Source organism: Dermacentor silvarum, chromosome 7 (genome assembly GCF_013339745.2).
Source record: "Dermacentor silvarum isolate Dsil-2018 chromosome 7, BIME_Dsil_1.4, whole genome shotgun sequence".
Lineage (NCBI taxonomy): Eukaryota > Metazoa > Arthropoda > Arachnida > Ixodida > Ixodidae > Dermacentor > Dermacentor silvarum.
This window is the reverse complement of record NC_051160.1, coordinates 157,551,889-157,569,193: the sequence shown is the minus strand read 5'-3', so window position 1 is coordinate 157,569,193 and position 17,305 is coordinate 157,551,889. Positions and strand designations below refer to the sequence as shown.

Here is a 17,305-nt window from a genome sequence, read left to right as displayed (position 1 = left end):
CCCTCGATCTTTTTTTTTTCTTTTCACCATTGCAATTGCTCTATTCTCGCTGAACAACGCTTTTTCACTGCATCGTCTTTACATAAATATGCTACACGCCGGCAATGTGGCTGAATGCACCATCCGTTATAAATTGCTCCCTACCCCATTTTTCTAGAAAGGCGAAACTAAAGAAATCTCGCAGAAAATAGGTATACAAACCTATGTCATTACTCACGCATAACTAAGAAGTCTAAGAAGTTTCATTTAACTTTTTTTTTGTTGTTGTTTTCATTAAACAGCAAACAAGCACGCCAAGCGAGGCAAGTAAATAAGCACACTCAACAAAAGCGCCCACTGTATCAGCAGTATATTGCCTCTCGATAAGGAACTCGTCAGTTCTCTTGAACGATGGTCATGAGACTCGAAACCAGCGGCAGAAGTGCGCCGTCCTGGCCTATGTGAGCCTATTAGCGGCCCAATACCGACTCCTGGGTATATTGATATCCTTGCAGGTAGTGTTGGTATTTTATTTTATATTTTGGGAACAAAAAGCACAACTCTCGCGTGAATAAAATGTCAACGCTAACCGCGGCCGCTGCGCGGAGCATTCGGACGGCGCCAAAGAAACGCTCCCACCCGCGCGCCTGTCCCGGAGCAGTGGCGCCGCTGCGGTGGCGCGGAGAACTAGGCGCCTCACACCAGTTTCGGGTGACGTGGCAGGCCGCACCTCATGCGTCCCATCGAGCGGCCGTGTTCTAGCACTAAAAATATTCAAGGTTTTATGCAAGAGCAAGCACTTACACGAAGCACGTAGGCACGGACAACGTTTGAAGTTCATTACGTATATTTTTTCAAAAAGATGGGATGGCTATTTAGAAAATATTGATGTAAAATTTACGGTGTTTAAAAGGCTGTGTTTGCCGGCGCCTTAAATAGATGGCGCTACCATACTGACGGAGGCTCGGGATCGCGTTGATAGCGCGCTCGTATGAATCGCATCTCGTCGTCTGCGCCTGCGCGCCTGCATAGGGTAGCAACATGGCAGCGCCCTTCAGTTACAGATTTCAATACACGGGCGCTATGGGGAGCTTATTCTCTAGAGTTGGTTATACTAACTCTATGGATGCACAGGTAGCGGTACAAGGTAGGAAAAGAAGTTTAATGATGTGTATACGAAAATACTAGCATATATATATATATATATATATATATATATATTGTGTACCTGATTAAATCAATCTGGCTAAGTGACATTGTCCCCGCCGCGTTTTAAAGGGGATGCCAATAAATAATAATCATAATCATCATTAGCTGGCTAGGTGACTTTGTCATCGCTTTGTTTCAAAGCGGATGCCAATAATTCCATCATAATTATCATCATTTTGCATTTGTCATGCGATGTGAGAAGCGCGCCGCATAGCATTGTTACGTGGACAAATTATATCCCAGTTACCCGATGTACATTAAAAATGTACATCGCTACCGACTGCAGTACGCCAAGCGGCTGATTTTTGTGCCCAGATGACGCGATTTGCCCAGAATACGTCACTGGGCCAGCTATCCGATTGGCTACCCAGGGCGCGTCATCGATAATTTTTCCAACATTATGGTGAACAAATGTTGTTCGTAATAGTTTAGATGTTAGTTAATTTGTTTCTATACAAAGAAAGTAACAAAAAGAGAATGTACAAGGACATGTATCACTACACGAAAAGCACTACCGGCCTACAGCAAGTGTCGTCTGCTTAATTGTGTTACAACGTGCTCCGTGTTGACGAGAGCTGCGCGGTCAGTGTTGGTGTTGTTCTTTCTTTTCGCGAACACCACGGTTCGCCCTTGTTGCGTTGCGAGGAAATCGCGGCCAGCGACATGCCTTGCGGGATAACCTGAGTCAACAGGCTGACGTTGAAAAGCGGCACGACCACCGTATTGTCGGCAACGGAAACAATGGTGTGAGCCAGGGCGACATCGCGCGCTAGCAGGACGTCGATAATCGGAGACAAGACGCAGTCGCCATCGGGAATGTCGCGTGATGACATCAAAGTAACGTATGTAGCAGCTTGAGGCGGCAAACGAACGTGGTGGCGAGAGCATAAACGTGGCGTTATGTCGGCTGGACTGTCGGGAGGATGGGGCAGCTCAAGCTGAAGAGCACCGGTTGCACAATCAATGAGGGCAGAATGAGAGGACAAAAAAATCTAAGCCGAGGATAATGTCATGGGGGCACTTCTCGATGACGGCAAATTCGACGGAAGTGGGATGACCAGCAATGCAGACGCGGGCGGTGCACATCCCAAGAACGGCAGGAGTCCCTCCATCAGCGACGCGGAGAATGCGGGAGGCGGCAGGCGTGAGCACTTTATGAAGGCGTCGGCGAAAATCTGCGCTCATTACAGAGATGTGCGCTCTAGTGTCGATGAGTGCAGAAATAGTTACGCCATCAACATCAACGTCTAACAAGCTTCGTCTTGTCGGCAGCGTCAGAAGAGGATTTGTGATGGCAGTTGTCAATGCAGAGTCACCTCCAGGCGCTGCATTGTTTATTTTTCCTGATAGGCACGAGCAGGGCTGCAGGGGGACGACGGGCGGAGAGTCTGTGGTGAGCGAGACGACGGCCGACGGCCTGGAGGCGAGCGTGACTGGTGACCACGCGGCGACGGGGAGCGGCTACTTATCCTGGGATCGAAACCTCGGCGTTGGGGAAATAGGACTGGGTTGAAGGCGGAAAGCGGGTGCTTTCGGGACGGCGGTAAGGGGTAGACAGCGTTCGAGGCGCCGAGGACCAGCGGGTGGCGCAGTAACGGGCGACGTGGCCGATACGGTGACAAGTAAAACTTATCGGTCGATCGTCAGGGGTTCGCCACGCAGCAGGGTCGCGGTATCGAGTAGCAAATCGCTGCTCTTGATAGGAAGAGGGCGGACGCCACGAAGTTTGTGGTGGGCTGGCAACGGTGCACACAGAGTGAATGCCTATGTTGGTGAGCTCCTGCCGGGCAATGGCTTGAACGAATGGAGCCGTAATCGAGCTCGAGTCACCGGCTTGAACTGCAGCAGGGGTCATGGCCTCAAGTTCGCGACGTACAATACGTGTCAGCTGATCTGGCGGAACTGACGGTTGTGCAGCCGTGCGGTCTTCGCAAGAGGACGTTGCCGCCGTGTTGGGAAGCCGGGCAAATGAGTGGCCAATGCACCGGCTTTTAGCCTGCTGAAAGCAGGCTAAAATAATAGCGTCGACTGTAGAACAATTTCTACACATTAAAAAGCTGAAGGCGTCGTCGGCGATCCCTTTCAAGATATGCCTAACCTTGTCGTCCTCCGGCATCTCGGCGTCGGCCTTGCGGCAAAGCGCTAATACGTCTTCTATGTACGCGATGAAAGATTCAGTAGCCGTCTGCGCACGTGACGCGAGCGTCTTTGTCGCGGCGATCTTCCGGCCAATGGGCTTCCCAAACAATTCTCGGAGTTTTTCTATGCAGGTGTCCCAGCTCCCAATCTCAGCTTCGTGATTATCGAACCATACCTTCGCAGTGCCTGTCAGGTAGAAGATTATATTTGCCAACATCATGGTGGGGTCCCATCGGTTGTTTTTACTCACGCATTCGTACTCCGCCAGCCAGTCTTCAACGTCCGCGTCACCGGAACCGGAGAACATGCCAGAATCCCGGGGTTGCACAAGCACGACCGTTGAAGTGGCGGGCGCTGATGTAGACGCTGTCTTCTGCCATTGCAGACAGATGTCCGAAACGACGGCCGCTGCGAATTTCCGTTGCGATGCGAGACGTACCCCGCTGTGATGTGTGGTGCGCGACGGTGATATTTGTGGTGTGCGACAAGGTGCGGTACATTCAAACAACAAGCAGACGACAAGGAGAGCACGCGCCGCTCTACCGTGCCGCGCCGAAAACGACGACGCCGAAGACCGTCCGGCGCGTGAACACGCGGCACAAGAAAAGAAATCAAAAGAAGAAAAAGCCAATCCAATCACAAAAGAACACGGAGCCTCGAGGAGCCAATGAGCAATCGACGAATCGACCAGAGCAGCAGAAAAAGGAGCCGCGCTGGCAGTAGGGGGAGGAGTTCCAGAAGCGGCACCAGGACAAGGTCGGCCACCGGATCGGGAGTTGAAGACGGCCGTCGGGTTCCGGACCCGAGCCACCAGGACTTCACCCGGCCGGGGCCTCCTGCCAACCCATTCCTGGGCGCCGCCACTCCATCCGTTCGAGAACTGCTGCCCGAGGCCGGCGAGCGTCTGCGCCCGTGGGCAGAACGAGAGCAGTCGGGCTACGGGCCCGAGCTCCACGACCAGCTGCCCGGCCAGGACGCCGCCGCCGTCAACCCCTGCTGCCAAGCCGCCTGCCTTCCCGGGCATCGCCACCCTGCGCGATTGTCAACTGCTGCTGCCCGAGGCCGGTGAGCGTCTGCGCCCGTGGGCAGAACGAGAGCTGTCGGGCTACGGGCCCGAGCTCTACGACCAGCTGCCCGGCCAGGACGCCGCCGCCGTCAACTCGTGCTGCCGAGCCGCCTGTCTTCTCCCACCGAGCCAGCGCTGCCACGCTCTGGTAGCCTTTACGACGTTCCGACACGAGCTTTGGTGAGACCAACACCGCTCATCTCGTCGTCTCGTCTCCGCTACTCCGCGTCGGGACTATAGCACGCGCACATGCCCGCTTCCTGCCCGAACTTGCCCGATATCATTAGGCGTTCGAGCTACATGTTTTCATTTTATCTTTGCGTGTTTGGTTTATAGTTTTCTTTTCGTTCTAGTTTTAATTATTAAAAGTTTGTGTGTTTCTCAACAAACGGCTTTGTCCTCGATTGGGTTCTGGGAGGCTCCGCCTCAGAGAACCGCCAGAAAACATTAACACGAAAGAACCTGCTCATCACAAATTGGCGTCCGCGACAGGACAAAGCCGTTCGTTTGGAATTTTTTTTGTTAATTCTAACGGCTGTTAACCATGGCTAGCACGCGAGAGCTGTTAGCTTTAGCAGAACGCATGGGGCTGGAAGGAGCAGAGTTAAAGGCGTGGTTAGACGAGCGGGTGGCGCGAGCGCGAGAAGAACGCGCTGCAGAGCGAAAAGAACGGGCTGCGCAACGAGAGGAAAGAGCTGCGGAACGAGAGGCAAGAAAGCAGCAAATCGCACACGAACAACCTGCTCATCACACCCGCACCTCCACCAAAGTATGACGGAAGTGAGATGGAGGCGAAGGATATATTTACAATATATCCCCTTCAGGTGCGAATTAAGAAAAACTGCCAAGAAAATTATAACTCTATTCAAAAGGTACTTTATTAAACAGCCAGAAAACAAAAAAAAATTCCTACAATTGTTTTTTGTCCATACCAAGAACTTCTGTTGCGTGCACAATTGTGTACATAGCGCCTCAATGGCGACCTTTAGCTTTTGTCTAGGAGTAAGGCTTTACGGTTAGAAACTGCTTGTTTCGGGTAATTTGTTTGTGCAAATAAAACATTTTTCGGAAACAGTCGAGTGCTACGACACATGATTTCAGATCTTGGTGTGAAATTCGTAAAAACAGTCGTTTGCAGCAGACAAGCAAAGAAAGACTTCACACTTGCGGCAGCAAACTCGGGACCTCGAAGTGCATCCGTGGTTCTTGCATCGTTGAGCGAAGTTTGTAGCGACGTGCCTTGGCCAGTGGTTGATGCCATCATATCTTGTGGAGTTTGTGGGCATTGGGGTCGAGTTGTGTGCTTTCCGGGAATTACTTGGCCTCACAGCGCTGCTCGGCCGTCCCCTCTTGGGCCGCTCGCTTTTGTTGATTGCGATGAGACTGCGGGCTACATCGGTTTGGAAGGCCATTACATCTTTCATGTCCTTCTTGGAGATGCCTTCTTCCTTTGCGTCCCGAATGTACTCTATCCAGCCATTGCAAATGGCAAATGTTACGAAGTGTGAGATTACACGGACTGGCCACTTCTTCGTCTTGGCTTTGAGGGGGTACAAAGACATTAAAAAATCTAATTTGTCCACACCCCCCATGAAGCTATTGTATTGTGAAATTACTTCCGGGCAGTCAATTTCGACATGTTGTTTCAGTGACTCGCTCCACCTTTTCACCTTTGACAACTCTCCGATGCCAGTGATTGTCGACACCATGTTCACCGGACCGTTGTCGTGCCATCTAACTATTACAATATCTCCTTCCTCGCTGACCTTCCTATCGTAGCTACCGCGCCCTGTCTGCTTTAGTTCCTTGTCGCTTTTCAAGGGGCATCCGAGGAGACGGTTCGATCGGATGGTGCCACTTGCTAAAATTCCAAGCTCTTTCAGTTCCCGCAAGAGGGGCACAGAAGAAAAATAGTTATCCATGTAAACCCTGATGTTGTGCCCATGTGGAGCATGCTCTACAAGTCGCATCACAACAGAACCCCCTAGGCCGAGGTGGAAATGGTTCTCACTTACACCCGTACCTTTCCCTTGGTAAATTTCCAGGTCGTGGGCCAACCCGTCAGCACTACAGCGAACAAAGACTTTAATCCCTTCCGGGTTGGGCTTCCCTTTCACAAATTGCTTCGCAACAACCCTTCCCGTAAACGGAATCATTTGCTCATCAATGCTTTGATCTGGCAACGGTACAAGCTTGAGACATTGGGTTTGTATTGCACTGATTATTGGTCTTACTTTCCAAAATTTGTCAGGTGTAGGGTCCCTCGGACTGTTAACGTCCGTCACATGGAGCATGGCCCTGAGTTTAAAAAACCGCTTGCATGACATTGTGTCAGCAATAGTGGGAACTTTTGTATCCTCTTGCCAATACATCCGTATTCTTGGGTACTTCAGGACTGCCATTCGCATCATTATTCCGAAAAATACCTTCATTTCATCAGCTGTGGTCTGCAGCTCAACTCCTTCTTGTTGCAAAGCATAAATGTTAGTGAACTTGGCTAGCTCGCTGAACATGTCTGCTGGAAAATACTTCAGAAAGTACTCAAGAGGCTCTAGCAGAGTAGTCGCTTCTTGGTGACTGAAGGTGCAATCAGTGCTTGTAGGTGTAAAATCCTTGTCAATCCACTTCACTTCTGCTTTCTTTTTGCGTTTAGGTTGAGGTGGTTCGGGTGGCGCGGGCGCGGGCTCTTCTTCCTCACTGTCCTCGTGAGCAATACCTGATGCCGGTCGTTCGCTCTCTTGAGGCTGTGTTAGTGCGGATTACAAAAACAAACAAGACAGAATTAGACAATGAATAGTATTGCTGCAGAATTTTCGAGAAACAGACACTTACTGTTATTTCTACAGTCTCATCCAGCTCATCGTCCGAGAAGTCGCCATCCGACACATTTCCATTGGCAATTTTTAGCAAAAATTGCTCAGCTGAGGACGTTCCTACTCTTCTTCGTGAACGGGAGTGATCTTCAAGACCTACAAGGCGCAAAGCACGCGCTACGAATCAGTACAACACGCATAAGTTGCGCGAGCAACTTCCGTATTTTTATCGGGATTGCGGCATTGAGGCGCGGTGCGCACGTTTGTGTACGCTTATACATTTCCCTCCTTAACACGAGCCTCGCTCCAGCTAAGGTAAATTAAATATTATCAGCAAACGTCAGAAGCCTAAATGAGCAACTCACAATAAAAAATATTTGCTATTAAAAACATATGATGGCAAAATTAAGAGACTTGTAGGGGGTACTCACGTGCCGACCCGTAAAACGCGGAGGCGTCCATCTTGAATGCTTGTTTGAGCTTGAGCTTCGCCATCCAAAACGAGATGGCGCTAGGTGTTCACGTGCGAAGCGTCTACGAAACTGCGGAAGGCGCCCAAATTCCCCACCGACGCTCTCACTTGCAGCGGCGGGCGATTCAAATTTGCGTACACAAACGTAGCCACCGCCGCTGAAGGGGATATATACAGAGGAGGCTAGGGCAAGAGATGTCCAATCCGGCCCAAGAGCCAGCGTCTTCATCGTCGTCTTTGTCGCTCTGCCAAGCATCGCGTTGATCGATGTATGGATCGCTCCGTAACAGCACAAACTTGGAGGATAACAAAGAAGCTTGAGAACAAGTTAAGGACCACACAGAGCGATGGAACGAAAAATGTTAGGCCTAACATTGAGAGGAAGAGAGCGGTGTGGATCAGAGAGTAAACGGGGATAGCCGATATTCTAATTGACATTAAGAGAAAGAAATGGAGCTGGGCAGGCCATGTAATGCATAGGATGGATAGCCGGTGGACCATTAGTTACAGAATGGATACCAAGGCCAGTATTTTGTAGTGATGCCTTTCCGATGCTAATGCCTTTTCGCGCTTGGTCAGTGGTCATAGTGACGGTCCGCTCCCGTAATCATTGGGATCAGCCGGCCGTGAGCCGTGGATGATAAGACTAGTATAGAATAAAGCATAACGCATAGCTACAAAATACCGGCCGAAGGTAAGGGAAAAGCGCAGTCGAGGACGGCAGAAATTTAGGTGGGGCGATGAAGTTAGGAAATTTGCAGGGGCAAGTTGGAATCAGCTAGCGCGAGACAGGGGTAATTGAAGGTCGCAGGGAAAGGCCTTCGTCCTGCAATAGACATAAATATAGGCTGATGGTGATGATATGCGGTAGCGATATGCTTACCACATTACAGCAACGTGATTTGGATGGGATTTAGATTATTTATGGCATGTATTTGTAATCATATAAGAAGCCAACAAACAATGACACCAACGACAACATAGGGGAAATTACTTGTACGAAATGTAATAGGAAATGAAAATGGATGAAAAAAACTTGCCACAGGTGAAGAACGATCCCACGTCTTCGTACTATGCGTGCGATGCTCTTGCCAATGAGCTACCGCGGCACCATTTTCGCATCTACTTTCTGGGGTATTTATATTTTTACTACTAGAACTAAATCTGGGAGCGTTATCCAGCGCCCCCACTCACAAACCTTGGCAGCGGAGTAATAAGTACAAGTAATTTCCCCTATGTTGTCCTTGGTGACTGTTTGTTGGCTTCTTATGATTAATAAAAATTGGGCCCCTAGGTTACCTTTCTTATCGTATGTATTTGTAATGTTTGGACAAATCTAGATATCTACAGAATGTGTGCAATGTCTGAAACATTGTTCTATCGACATCTATGGAACATAAATGGTTCCCTGGGGAGTGAGATGACTTTCGACCGCTTTTCGTCCTACATTTCGTGACCTGAACTAGATAGTGCCCTAGAGCCTGGGCTTTGTGAAATAAATCTAATTGGTCAAACTGCATCGCTCCACCTGTAGGAAAGAACTCGGACTGCTCCAACAGACCTTCCGACCTTCACGATGTCCGAGAATGTGGCCCTGGCCTCTTCTGCAACCAGAAGACATGTGTCTGCATGGAGTTCATGACAGACATACCGTGAACGACCTCACTGTGCTGCTACTTTACACTTGCACAGCAACCTGTCTGCTCCCTTAATTAACATAGCATAGTGTGAAATATGTTGCGAGTATTCACAAAATGCTGTAAATGGTATATTTTAACAATGTCCCGGGTTGTGTATCGTAGTTACGACTAGCAGAGTGGGATACCAATGCTCGCCAAGATAGTTTTCATGCACAAAAATGTATGTGAATAAATCTGTCAGCTTGTCATTTTTGATTATGAAGCCTCGGCACATGCATATGGTGTGCAGACTTTGTTACATAAACCTAAAAGAGACACACAATTACAGTCGAAAACACATGGTCTCCAACAGATGATGGGCAAACCAGCAGGGGTGCTCAAGCAAAACATTTTCTAAAATCATGCGTACAATCAAGAAGGATAACCTTTGGATACTTTCATATTGATAATCAGCTTTATATCCACATTTATAATCAGGTTGCATAGATCTTGTTTGGTATAAAGGTGTCTTTTCATTATTTGATACGTGTACCAGTGTTGATAACTGGCCGTCTGGTCAAGTGAGGAGCTTGTAAAGGAATCGCAACAAAAGGTGACCGTACCTGGTGCACCATGCCAATAGCATCAGTAAAACAAAGGAACAGCACGTTGCCAGATGCTCACTGAAAAGGTTAAGTGTTTTACTATAGCCCTGCACATGGTTGCAGAGGCATGCAAACATAGCAAGAATGGCTAAATGTCCTAGATGTTTTGTCTAAGTCAACACTGCAGATTTGTAGGACCCCGACTGTAGGCAAGAAATCCTTACTGAATGACTGAATAGAAGAGTATCTAATGGGTGTTAGCTGCTCCACACACTCAGTCAAAAACTGGTGCCTCTATATAACAATCACAGTCCTCCAGCAGCACAATCATTTGGAACAGTTACCGCTTGCACTCGTCTTTTTCTCCTACAGACTCAAACAAGTGCTATTAATTTCATCACAACTGGTGTTTTGCAAGCCAAAGCAATCAGATTATAAGGCACGCTGTAGTAGGGACTCCGGATGAAGTTTTATTACCTGTATTTTTTTAACGCGCACCTAATAAGTACATGAGAACTTTGCTTGTCTTCATATAAATGAGGTCGCCATGACCAGGACCGAACATGTGACCTTGGGGCTCAGCAGCTCAATGGCATAGCTACTGAGCAACCACAGTGGATCAAAGAAGAGTTATTTATTGTTTATATTGGAGCAGGAGCAAATATTTGAGTTTCAAAGAGTGTATACTCAAATCTAATTACAATTAGTACTGTTCAAGTCATTAAAAATTTTGAATATATGCACACCCCTAGGAATGAGTGAAATCCCAGCCACCAAGCACAGCATAAATTTTCACTTGTTGGCGCCTGTTCACCCACGTACCGTTTTTATTTGCTTTATTTCACAACACTGCAGGCCCAAGCAGGAGTGGAATATGATAAAAATAAAACTAGAAAGAAAATGCGGTTACCAGACACACAGCAATAATAACCAAAACTTAACAAATATAAGCATTCGCACTAACAAATGAACAGGGTTATATATCTGCACCTGTAAAAATGTTAATTCAAACAAAAAGCAGACTAATGTGGCAACATGTTAAGTGCCTCGCAAAAATCACTGGCCTGAAAAACAGCTTTAGGAAGGGTGTTCCAGTCGGAAATTGTCTATGGGAAAAAACTGTTTAAATGCATTTATCTTTGTTAAAATCTGTTGTTTCAGTGTGTCGAGTCCTTCTGGTACTTAAGGGCTAGACATGTAAAGGTATGGACATGTCTAGTTTACTTTTTAAAATATTCAAATACACTACGTGAGCATATTTTCCACACATTAGTATTGTTGGAATATCACGCACACACACACACACAGTAGATTAGCTTAGTAATTCCTTTTATATTTCCCATAAATAAATCTGACAGCTTTCCTTTGTAACATCTCTTAGTTTTTGTATATCCCAAATTACGCAAGCATATTCTATTTTAACCTTGACTTATGTATTGCACGCCAATTACCTGAGCTTTGGTGGAGCCTTTCCCAATTTTCTCCTTAAAAAACACGCTTCCTAAAGGCTGATGCACAAATGTGAGAAACATGAGCTGACCAGGAAACTTTTGAAGTGAACGTAACATCTAGATATTTGTGTTCAGTTACCTGTACTATTTTTTATTGCAATGTGTATAGACAAATACTTAGCTGTACTTTACATGCGATTCCTAGTAAGACGTCTTTTGAACGTTAACTTCCATGTCCTATGTTCAACACCACTGCTCAACCTTTAATTGGGCCTGTAAAACAGCACGGTCACTTTTGCACATTTCTTTGTGCACATCTTGTGTCATTTTGTGACAATACAGTTGTCTGCAAAAAAGTTACATGGGTAAGACACTAATTAAATTAATTCATTTACGTGCGCTAAAAATAGCAGAAGACCCAGTACACTGTCCTGTGGCAGATCAGAAGAGACGGGAAGAATGCGAGAAACCCGGTCATCTACCACATCAAATGGACTTCAATTCTGCAAATACACATCCACCCACTTCACTCAATAACAATGAAGACCAATGAATTCTAGTTTATGCAACACTTTTTTCTCACTTTGCTAAAGTCCAGAAAATATTCATATATTTGCTCCGAGTGATCCAACACCATTAAAAAATCCTGTAGAGTGGTAAGTAGCCGAGTTGTAGATATTCTCTTAGCGAAACCATGTCGAAATAGAGACAAAACGTTTATGTTAGACAAGAAAGACCTAATATCAACTATGAAGTGCTCCATAAGTTCCAAACAAGTAGATGTAATTGACACAGGCCTTTACTAATTCGTTATTATTAGCTTATCCCCTTACGTGTTCTTTGTACACATAAGGGGATAAGCTAATAATAACGAATTAGTATAGGCCTGTGTCAATTACATCTACTTGTTTGGAACTTATGGAGCACTTCATAGTTGATATTAGGTCTTTCTTGTCTAACATCCAGCCAAACGCAGCCAATCTTTTCAGGAGAACTGCCTGTCTAAAATGCCAGCTCTACCGAGTTAGTGACCAAATTTCAAAGCAATACTGACCACATTTTGTAGCTTGGCTGTAGTTAGCAGGCTCCTTTTCTTCATCAATGCGTTGGCAGAGACTACTATGTGGGTAAATTAGGTCTGCACGAAAAATTAGGTCTTCGCAAGGCTTATACCAGGCGGTATATTTTCTATGCACATATAGACATGGTGTATTACACTTTTTATTTCTCATACAAATGCACACACGGACACGCACACACGCAAGAAAAAAAAAAGAAGACAGCTCACGCAGGCGTGCACATGTACATGTAAAATCTGCACAGCATCTCCTGTCCGACAAGTGACGCTGCACACAAGATAGCACGCAGTGCATACAGCGCATGGTGCAAAAAAAGATGCACATCCATGCCCCAACAAGAGCGCACAGCGATCGTCAATGCGTTAAAACAAGGAAAAAAAGAGAACTTGTAACAAAATAAATAACAACAAAAAAGACGAAAGAACAAACTGTCCTGCTCTTCCCGCAAAGTCCGCATGGTAGGGGTACGGCAAGAGTCTCACCGTTAGCAGCATTACCGATAGGAACCAAGCAAAAAAGGCGTCGTTTGCCCCCTTTTCGCAGACTTGTTATGCAGCAAAACCCACGTCGACGAACAGCGTCGCTCAGATCACAGAGCTCCACGTTTTCTAAAGCGGAATGTTAAGAGAGCACTGCAAGCACTTCTCTCATGAAGACATCTTTCTATAGACACGAAGGCTGGCCAGACACCTTTTAACTGTGGCCAGCCACATGGCCGGACCAGTGGATGTTATAATAAGGCGTGCATGCAAAGTGGCATAAAAACTTAATACATAAACAGCTGCTGCCCACAAAGCTCGAGCGTAAGCACTTTCAATTCCTCGATTCTCTTACAAACATGTCTCACAGGTGTAATGCACAAGATCCTGCTAGTGTTTCTAGAATAGAACAAGTTGCAGCGACTGCCCCTAGAAGTGTAGTTCATGCCTTTTTACTTGAAATGCCATGGCCAAAATAGAATACACCATGTCATTTGCTTCAACATGTGTCTTTGGTCAAGTGAGGCATACAATTCACTGTTTGGAAGCTTAACTGTGTGTGGAAATGCAAAATTGTGCTCGCTGTGACAACACTGGCGCAGCAGTACCACGGCTAAACTGCAGGAGCAAAAACATTAATATCACGAGCACCGGATGGCTGGATGGAATGTCGTAATGCAAGTTGCAATTTCCTACACTTTGCAGACCATAAAACTGCACGATTATTACAAGCAACTTTTGAAATGTGTTCAGACAATTTTGTCAAGCAGCAAGCCAAGATGCTAAACAAACTTAAGTTTTTCTCCTTCTGCATATTGTCATGTAATTGACACACTAGGGGACTCCAATGTCATGCAGCATGCTTCCACAACGAAGCATGTGCAGCACGTAGAGCCAGCACTGCCCTTAATTTTCCCAAGACCAACAAGTTGAGAATGCAACATGCCATGTGGGATACATGTCATTTTCACAAGCTGTCTTTTCTAACAAGGCGCACATAAATCTTACATAGATCGCAATTGGCATTTCAGTTCCTTTATATTACAAGAAACCAAGAGAGGGAGAACCTCTGTGACTGAAATATCAAAAGCTTTCACCGCTTGCAAGTGATGAAAATCCTTTCACAACTTCTTTTATGTAGGTGTTATCACATAATCAATAGCACATACAGCTTCAGTCTCTGTCAGTGGTATATGCACATGTTCTGTACAGTCAATGCATTGTGTTTTGCTCATTCATCCACTAAACAATCTACTGTCCCATGGCAGCAACATGAGCTACGAAAAATTTCACCAAATTCATCATCAAGTGGTAAGCAGCACACTTCAAGCAGCAATTTCTAAAATGTGGAATCACCTACAGTGCCATACACTTCATCCGCAAATTTTGTAAAATCCATTATGAAGCAGCAAAGAAGAACATGCTTCAGGTGGCAATTTCTAAAATGTGAAAGCACCTCAGCACGTACTGCACTACATCAGTTCATTTATTGTGCCTTCAATGCTCGTGCCTTTATGCTGTAAGAGTTTTTAACTCTCTTCAAAGGCTGATAGTGACTCCGATAAAAAGTGTGGAAAATGTAGTAGCCAGAGTACAAGTTACTTATTCAGCACGGGCACCTACCACTATTCTACACTACGCAAGAAACATAATTCAGCAAAAAATGATACCGATGCCGTTTCCATGATTACATAATGCACAATCAAGAGCTCCCCAAAAGGGTGAATTAACAACCTGATGAGCAGTTCAGATTGCACATAGCAGCAAGTCAATGCTTCATGTAATCTAAGGTTGCCATCCAATGACCTCTACTCTGATTTTACTAAAAATTACAGTAAAAGTAAGTACAATCTGTCGTGATCTCTAAGTCAGCCCACTTCATCAGAGTACCACCATTCTTTCATAGCAGAAATCTGAGCATGCTTGACTCCTTTCATTACACCAACATAAAATATGAACGTGCTGGGTGTGTCTGAATTCTTTTTTTTTTCCAGCCCCGCTTGACAAATTATCCATGAAAACAATTGTAAGGCCCAAGCCAACATGTGGTGCACATACACAGGGTTGCAGTAGTAAAGAACGAATCTAATGTGAGCACATCTATCAAGTCTCAATAATTTGTTAACAAAGCACCAGTGGCAGGTGAAGCACAAGAACATCCTAGAATGATGTGAATGCATGAGCCTTGAAAGCAAAATTTAGTACACTACTCTTCTGACAGTGGACACTGCCACTCTGACATCTCAAAATGGCCTGACTTCGAAACTTCATAGAAAAAGCAGCAAAATACAAGAGGCAAACATATGCCACCATCACACTTTGCCACCGAGCAGCCAAATGGGTCCCCGCAGGTTTTTCTTTGTGTGGCCGATGAGAAATGGCCGCTACTTTTTTTTTTTTTAAAGTAAAGCTTTTCCTTTTTTTTCTTTTCACCGAGATAATACGCTCTGCCTACTCAGTCCAAAGCAATGCCACTGAGAAGCCTATCTGTCGTGCGCACGGGTTACACATAAGCAACTGTGAGCTAGTGCTCGGAAACAGCGTTCATCCGTCGACAACGTAAGTACACTGTCACGCTGCCTCTTAGTTGGGCCCGGCATCTGTTCTCCGGGCTAGATGCATTCCGAGGATGCCCAACTTTGCAATCTCCTCTTCCGAGTGGTGTGTGCGCTACTGAATAAAATTTCCACCCCGGTCGTTAAAAAAGCAAAGGCTGCACAGGGGGCGACTGGTGCTTCGCAGCTTGCTAGAGATCTCCTTTGCTGGCGGAGCGAAGCTGGTCTGAGCTTGCAGTACGCGGGCGCATGTTTATCAGGTTGCTCTTGGCCTGTGTGCAGAATAACAACAGAAAAGCAAAGACATGAGCTTGGCAGAACCTTAACCAAACAAATTTGGATTAGGAACTAGCACTATGGCAATCTGGGATGACAATAAATGAAAAGCTTTTGTATGTTTCTCTATATTCAACTTTCTAGCTTTCTGTAAACTAGAAAAGCCAGATGGATGAGACTTAAAGGAGCCCTGAACCACTTTTTAATCAAAGTGGAGAAATGCATTTGAAGTTAAATTAGGCGATTTCATAAATACCTTGCCGCAAAAAGTACTTCAATGCGTTCAGCAGAAGCATAGTTATTGTCAATCAAACACCCCCTTCGTGGTGCTTCTGCTCCTTCTTCAATGTCTTGCACTGTGAATGAAGGCTACGGCGGAGCGGAGCATGTCCACACGCCCCGCTCCGCTTACTAAATGTCACCATGGCTTTGTCCCTCACCAGCTTGACTAACGAATAGTAGCCACAACCAACTTGCATACTTTGAAGCGCTGTCAATAGCTCGATCATTACAAAGCGAAGTCTGCCAAGGCATCTAACCAGGAGTAGCCAGGAGTAAGCGCGTACTGGCAAGCATGCGTGTGGTCTGACTAAATTTTGCGTGGTTCGAGGCTAGTGGAGCGTTCAGAACTAGTTCACATTAATGAGACCCAATGGCTACAATACCAATAAGCAGAGTGACCAAAGTTTCAATCCTAGCCGGGCGGCTGCAGCCGAGTGTCAGCAGATGATAGTCTGCTTCTTCCGGAAGTACGTAATTCTTATAGAAATTTGAAAGCAGATTTTCGCTTACTTCAGCCTGTTCATTAGACTGCGTCATTAAATATACACGGCAATAGTAGAAAGACGCGCACTGATCCAAACACCCTTCTTGATTGATGTCGGCTATTGGCAAATAGCAGCCACGAGTGGGAATCTGCTATATTATGAAATAGAGCATCCAGAAAAGAGTGAGAAGTGGGCTGCTATTGAAAAGAGAGCGTTTGAGAGAAAGGTGACTTTGCGCTCCACTTGCGACCACTACGCCACTCACGACTGCAAAATTTGACATGTTCACAGCAGCGTATGCTATCTGCGGACTATGTTTTTTCACAGAGCCCGAGGGTTAGTTCAGGGCCCCTTTAAATGCACAAATTTGCAAGCAGCTGACACACTCAAAAAAGCATGCATGTCTCTTACATGAATGTTTTGCTTTAATTTTGGGGTTTAACACACTCAAGCAAATCACAGGCTACAAGATAAGCCATAGTTTGTGGCTATGGATTGCTTTGACACAACGGGTATTTTACTGTGCACCCAAAGCAACATGCACAAGCATTTTTGCACTCCCTCTCGTTGCAAAGCAGTCACCAGAGCTGGGAATCGAACCTATGACCTTGTATTCAGCTGACATCCACTGCAGTCACCGGACCGATGGATGCGCGCCGTTGCTACTTTACATGGTTGACCGCGTCTCGAGAGTGTCCTCACCTAAACAGTATATCTTACACCATGGTCCTGGGCCAGTATAATTTAAGAATTCTATTCCTTTCTTATCGTCTCCAGTTCATGATGGCAATGTGGC

At 46.1% G+C, this 17,305-nt stretch overlaps 2 protein-coding genes across 6 annotated transcripts in view; one reads left to right on the top strand and one right to left on the bottom strand.

Annotated features, from left to right (window-relative positions):
• Window positions 1-9,423, top strand: part of LOC125947030 (uncharacterized) — a 49,239-nt gene extending 39,816 nt beyond the window's left edge. The window contains exon 4 of the mRNA XM_049671313.1: window positions 9,213-9,423. Coding sequence (XP_049527270.1) covers window positions 9,213-9,334 — 122 coding nt within the window. The 3' untranslated portion in view covers window positions 9,335-9,423. The remainder of the gene's footprint in view (window positions 1-9,212) is intronic.
• Window positions 9,424-12,554: 3,131 nt separating this feature from the next.
• The window catches only part of LOC119458616 (kinesin light chain), a 441,510-nt gene continuing 436,759 nt past the window's right edge, over window positions 12,555-17,305 (bottom strand). For all 5 annotated transcript variants that reach the window (XM_049671311.1, XM_049671310.1, XM_049671309.1 and 2 more), the window contains one exon: window positions 12,555-15,738. In XM_049671311.1, the coding sequence (XP_049527268.1) occupies window positions 15,658-15,738 (81 nt within the window). In that variant the 3' untranslated portion in view covers window positions 12,555-15,657. The remainder of the gene's footprint in view (window positions 15,739-17,305) is intronic.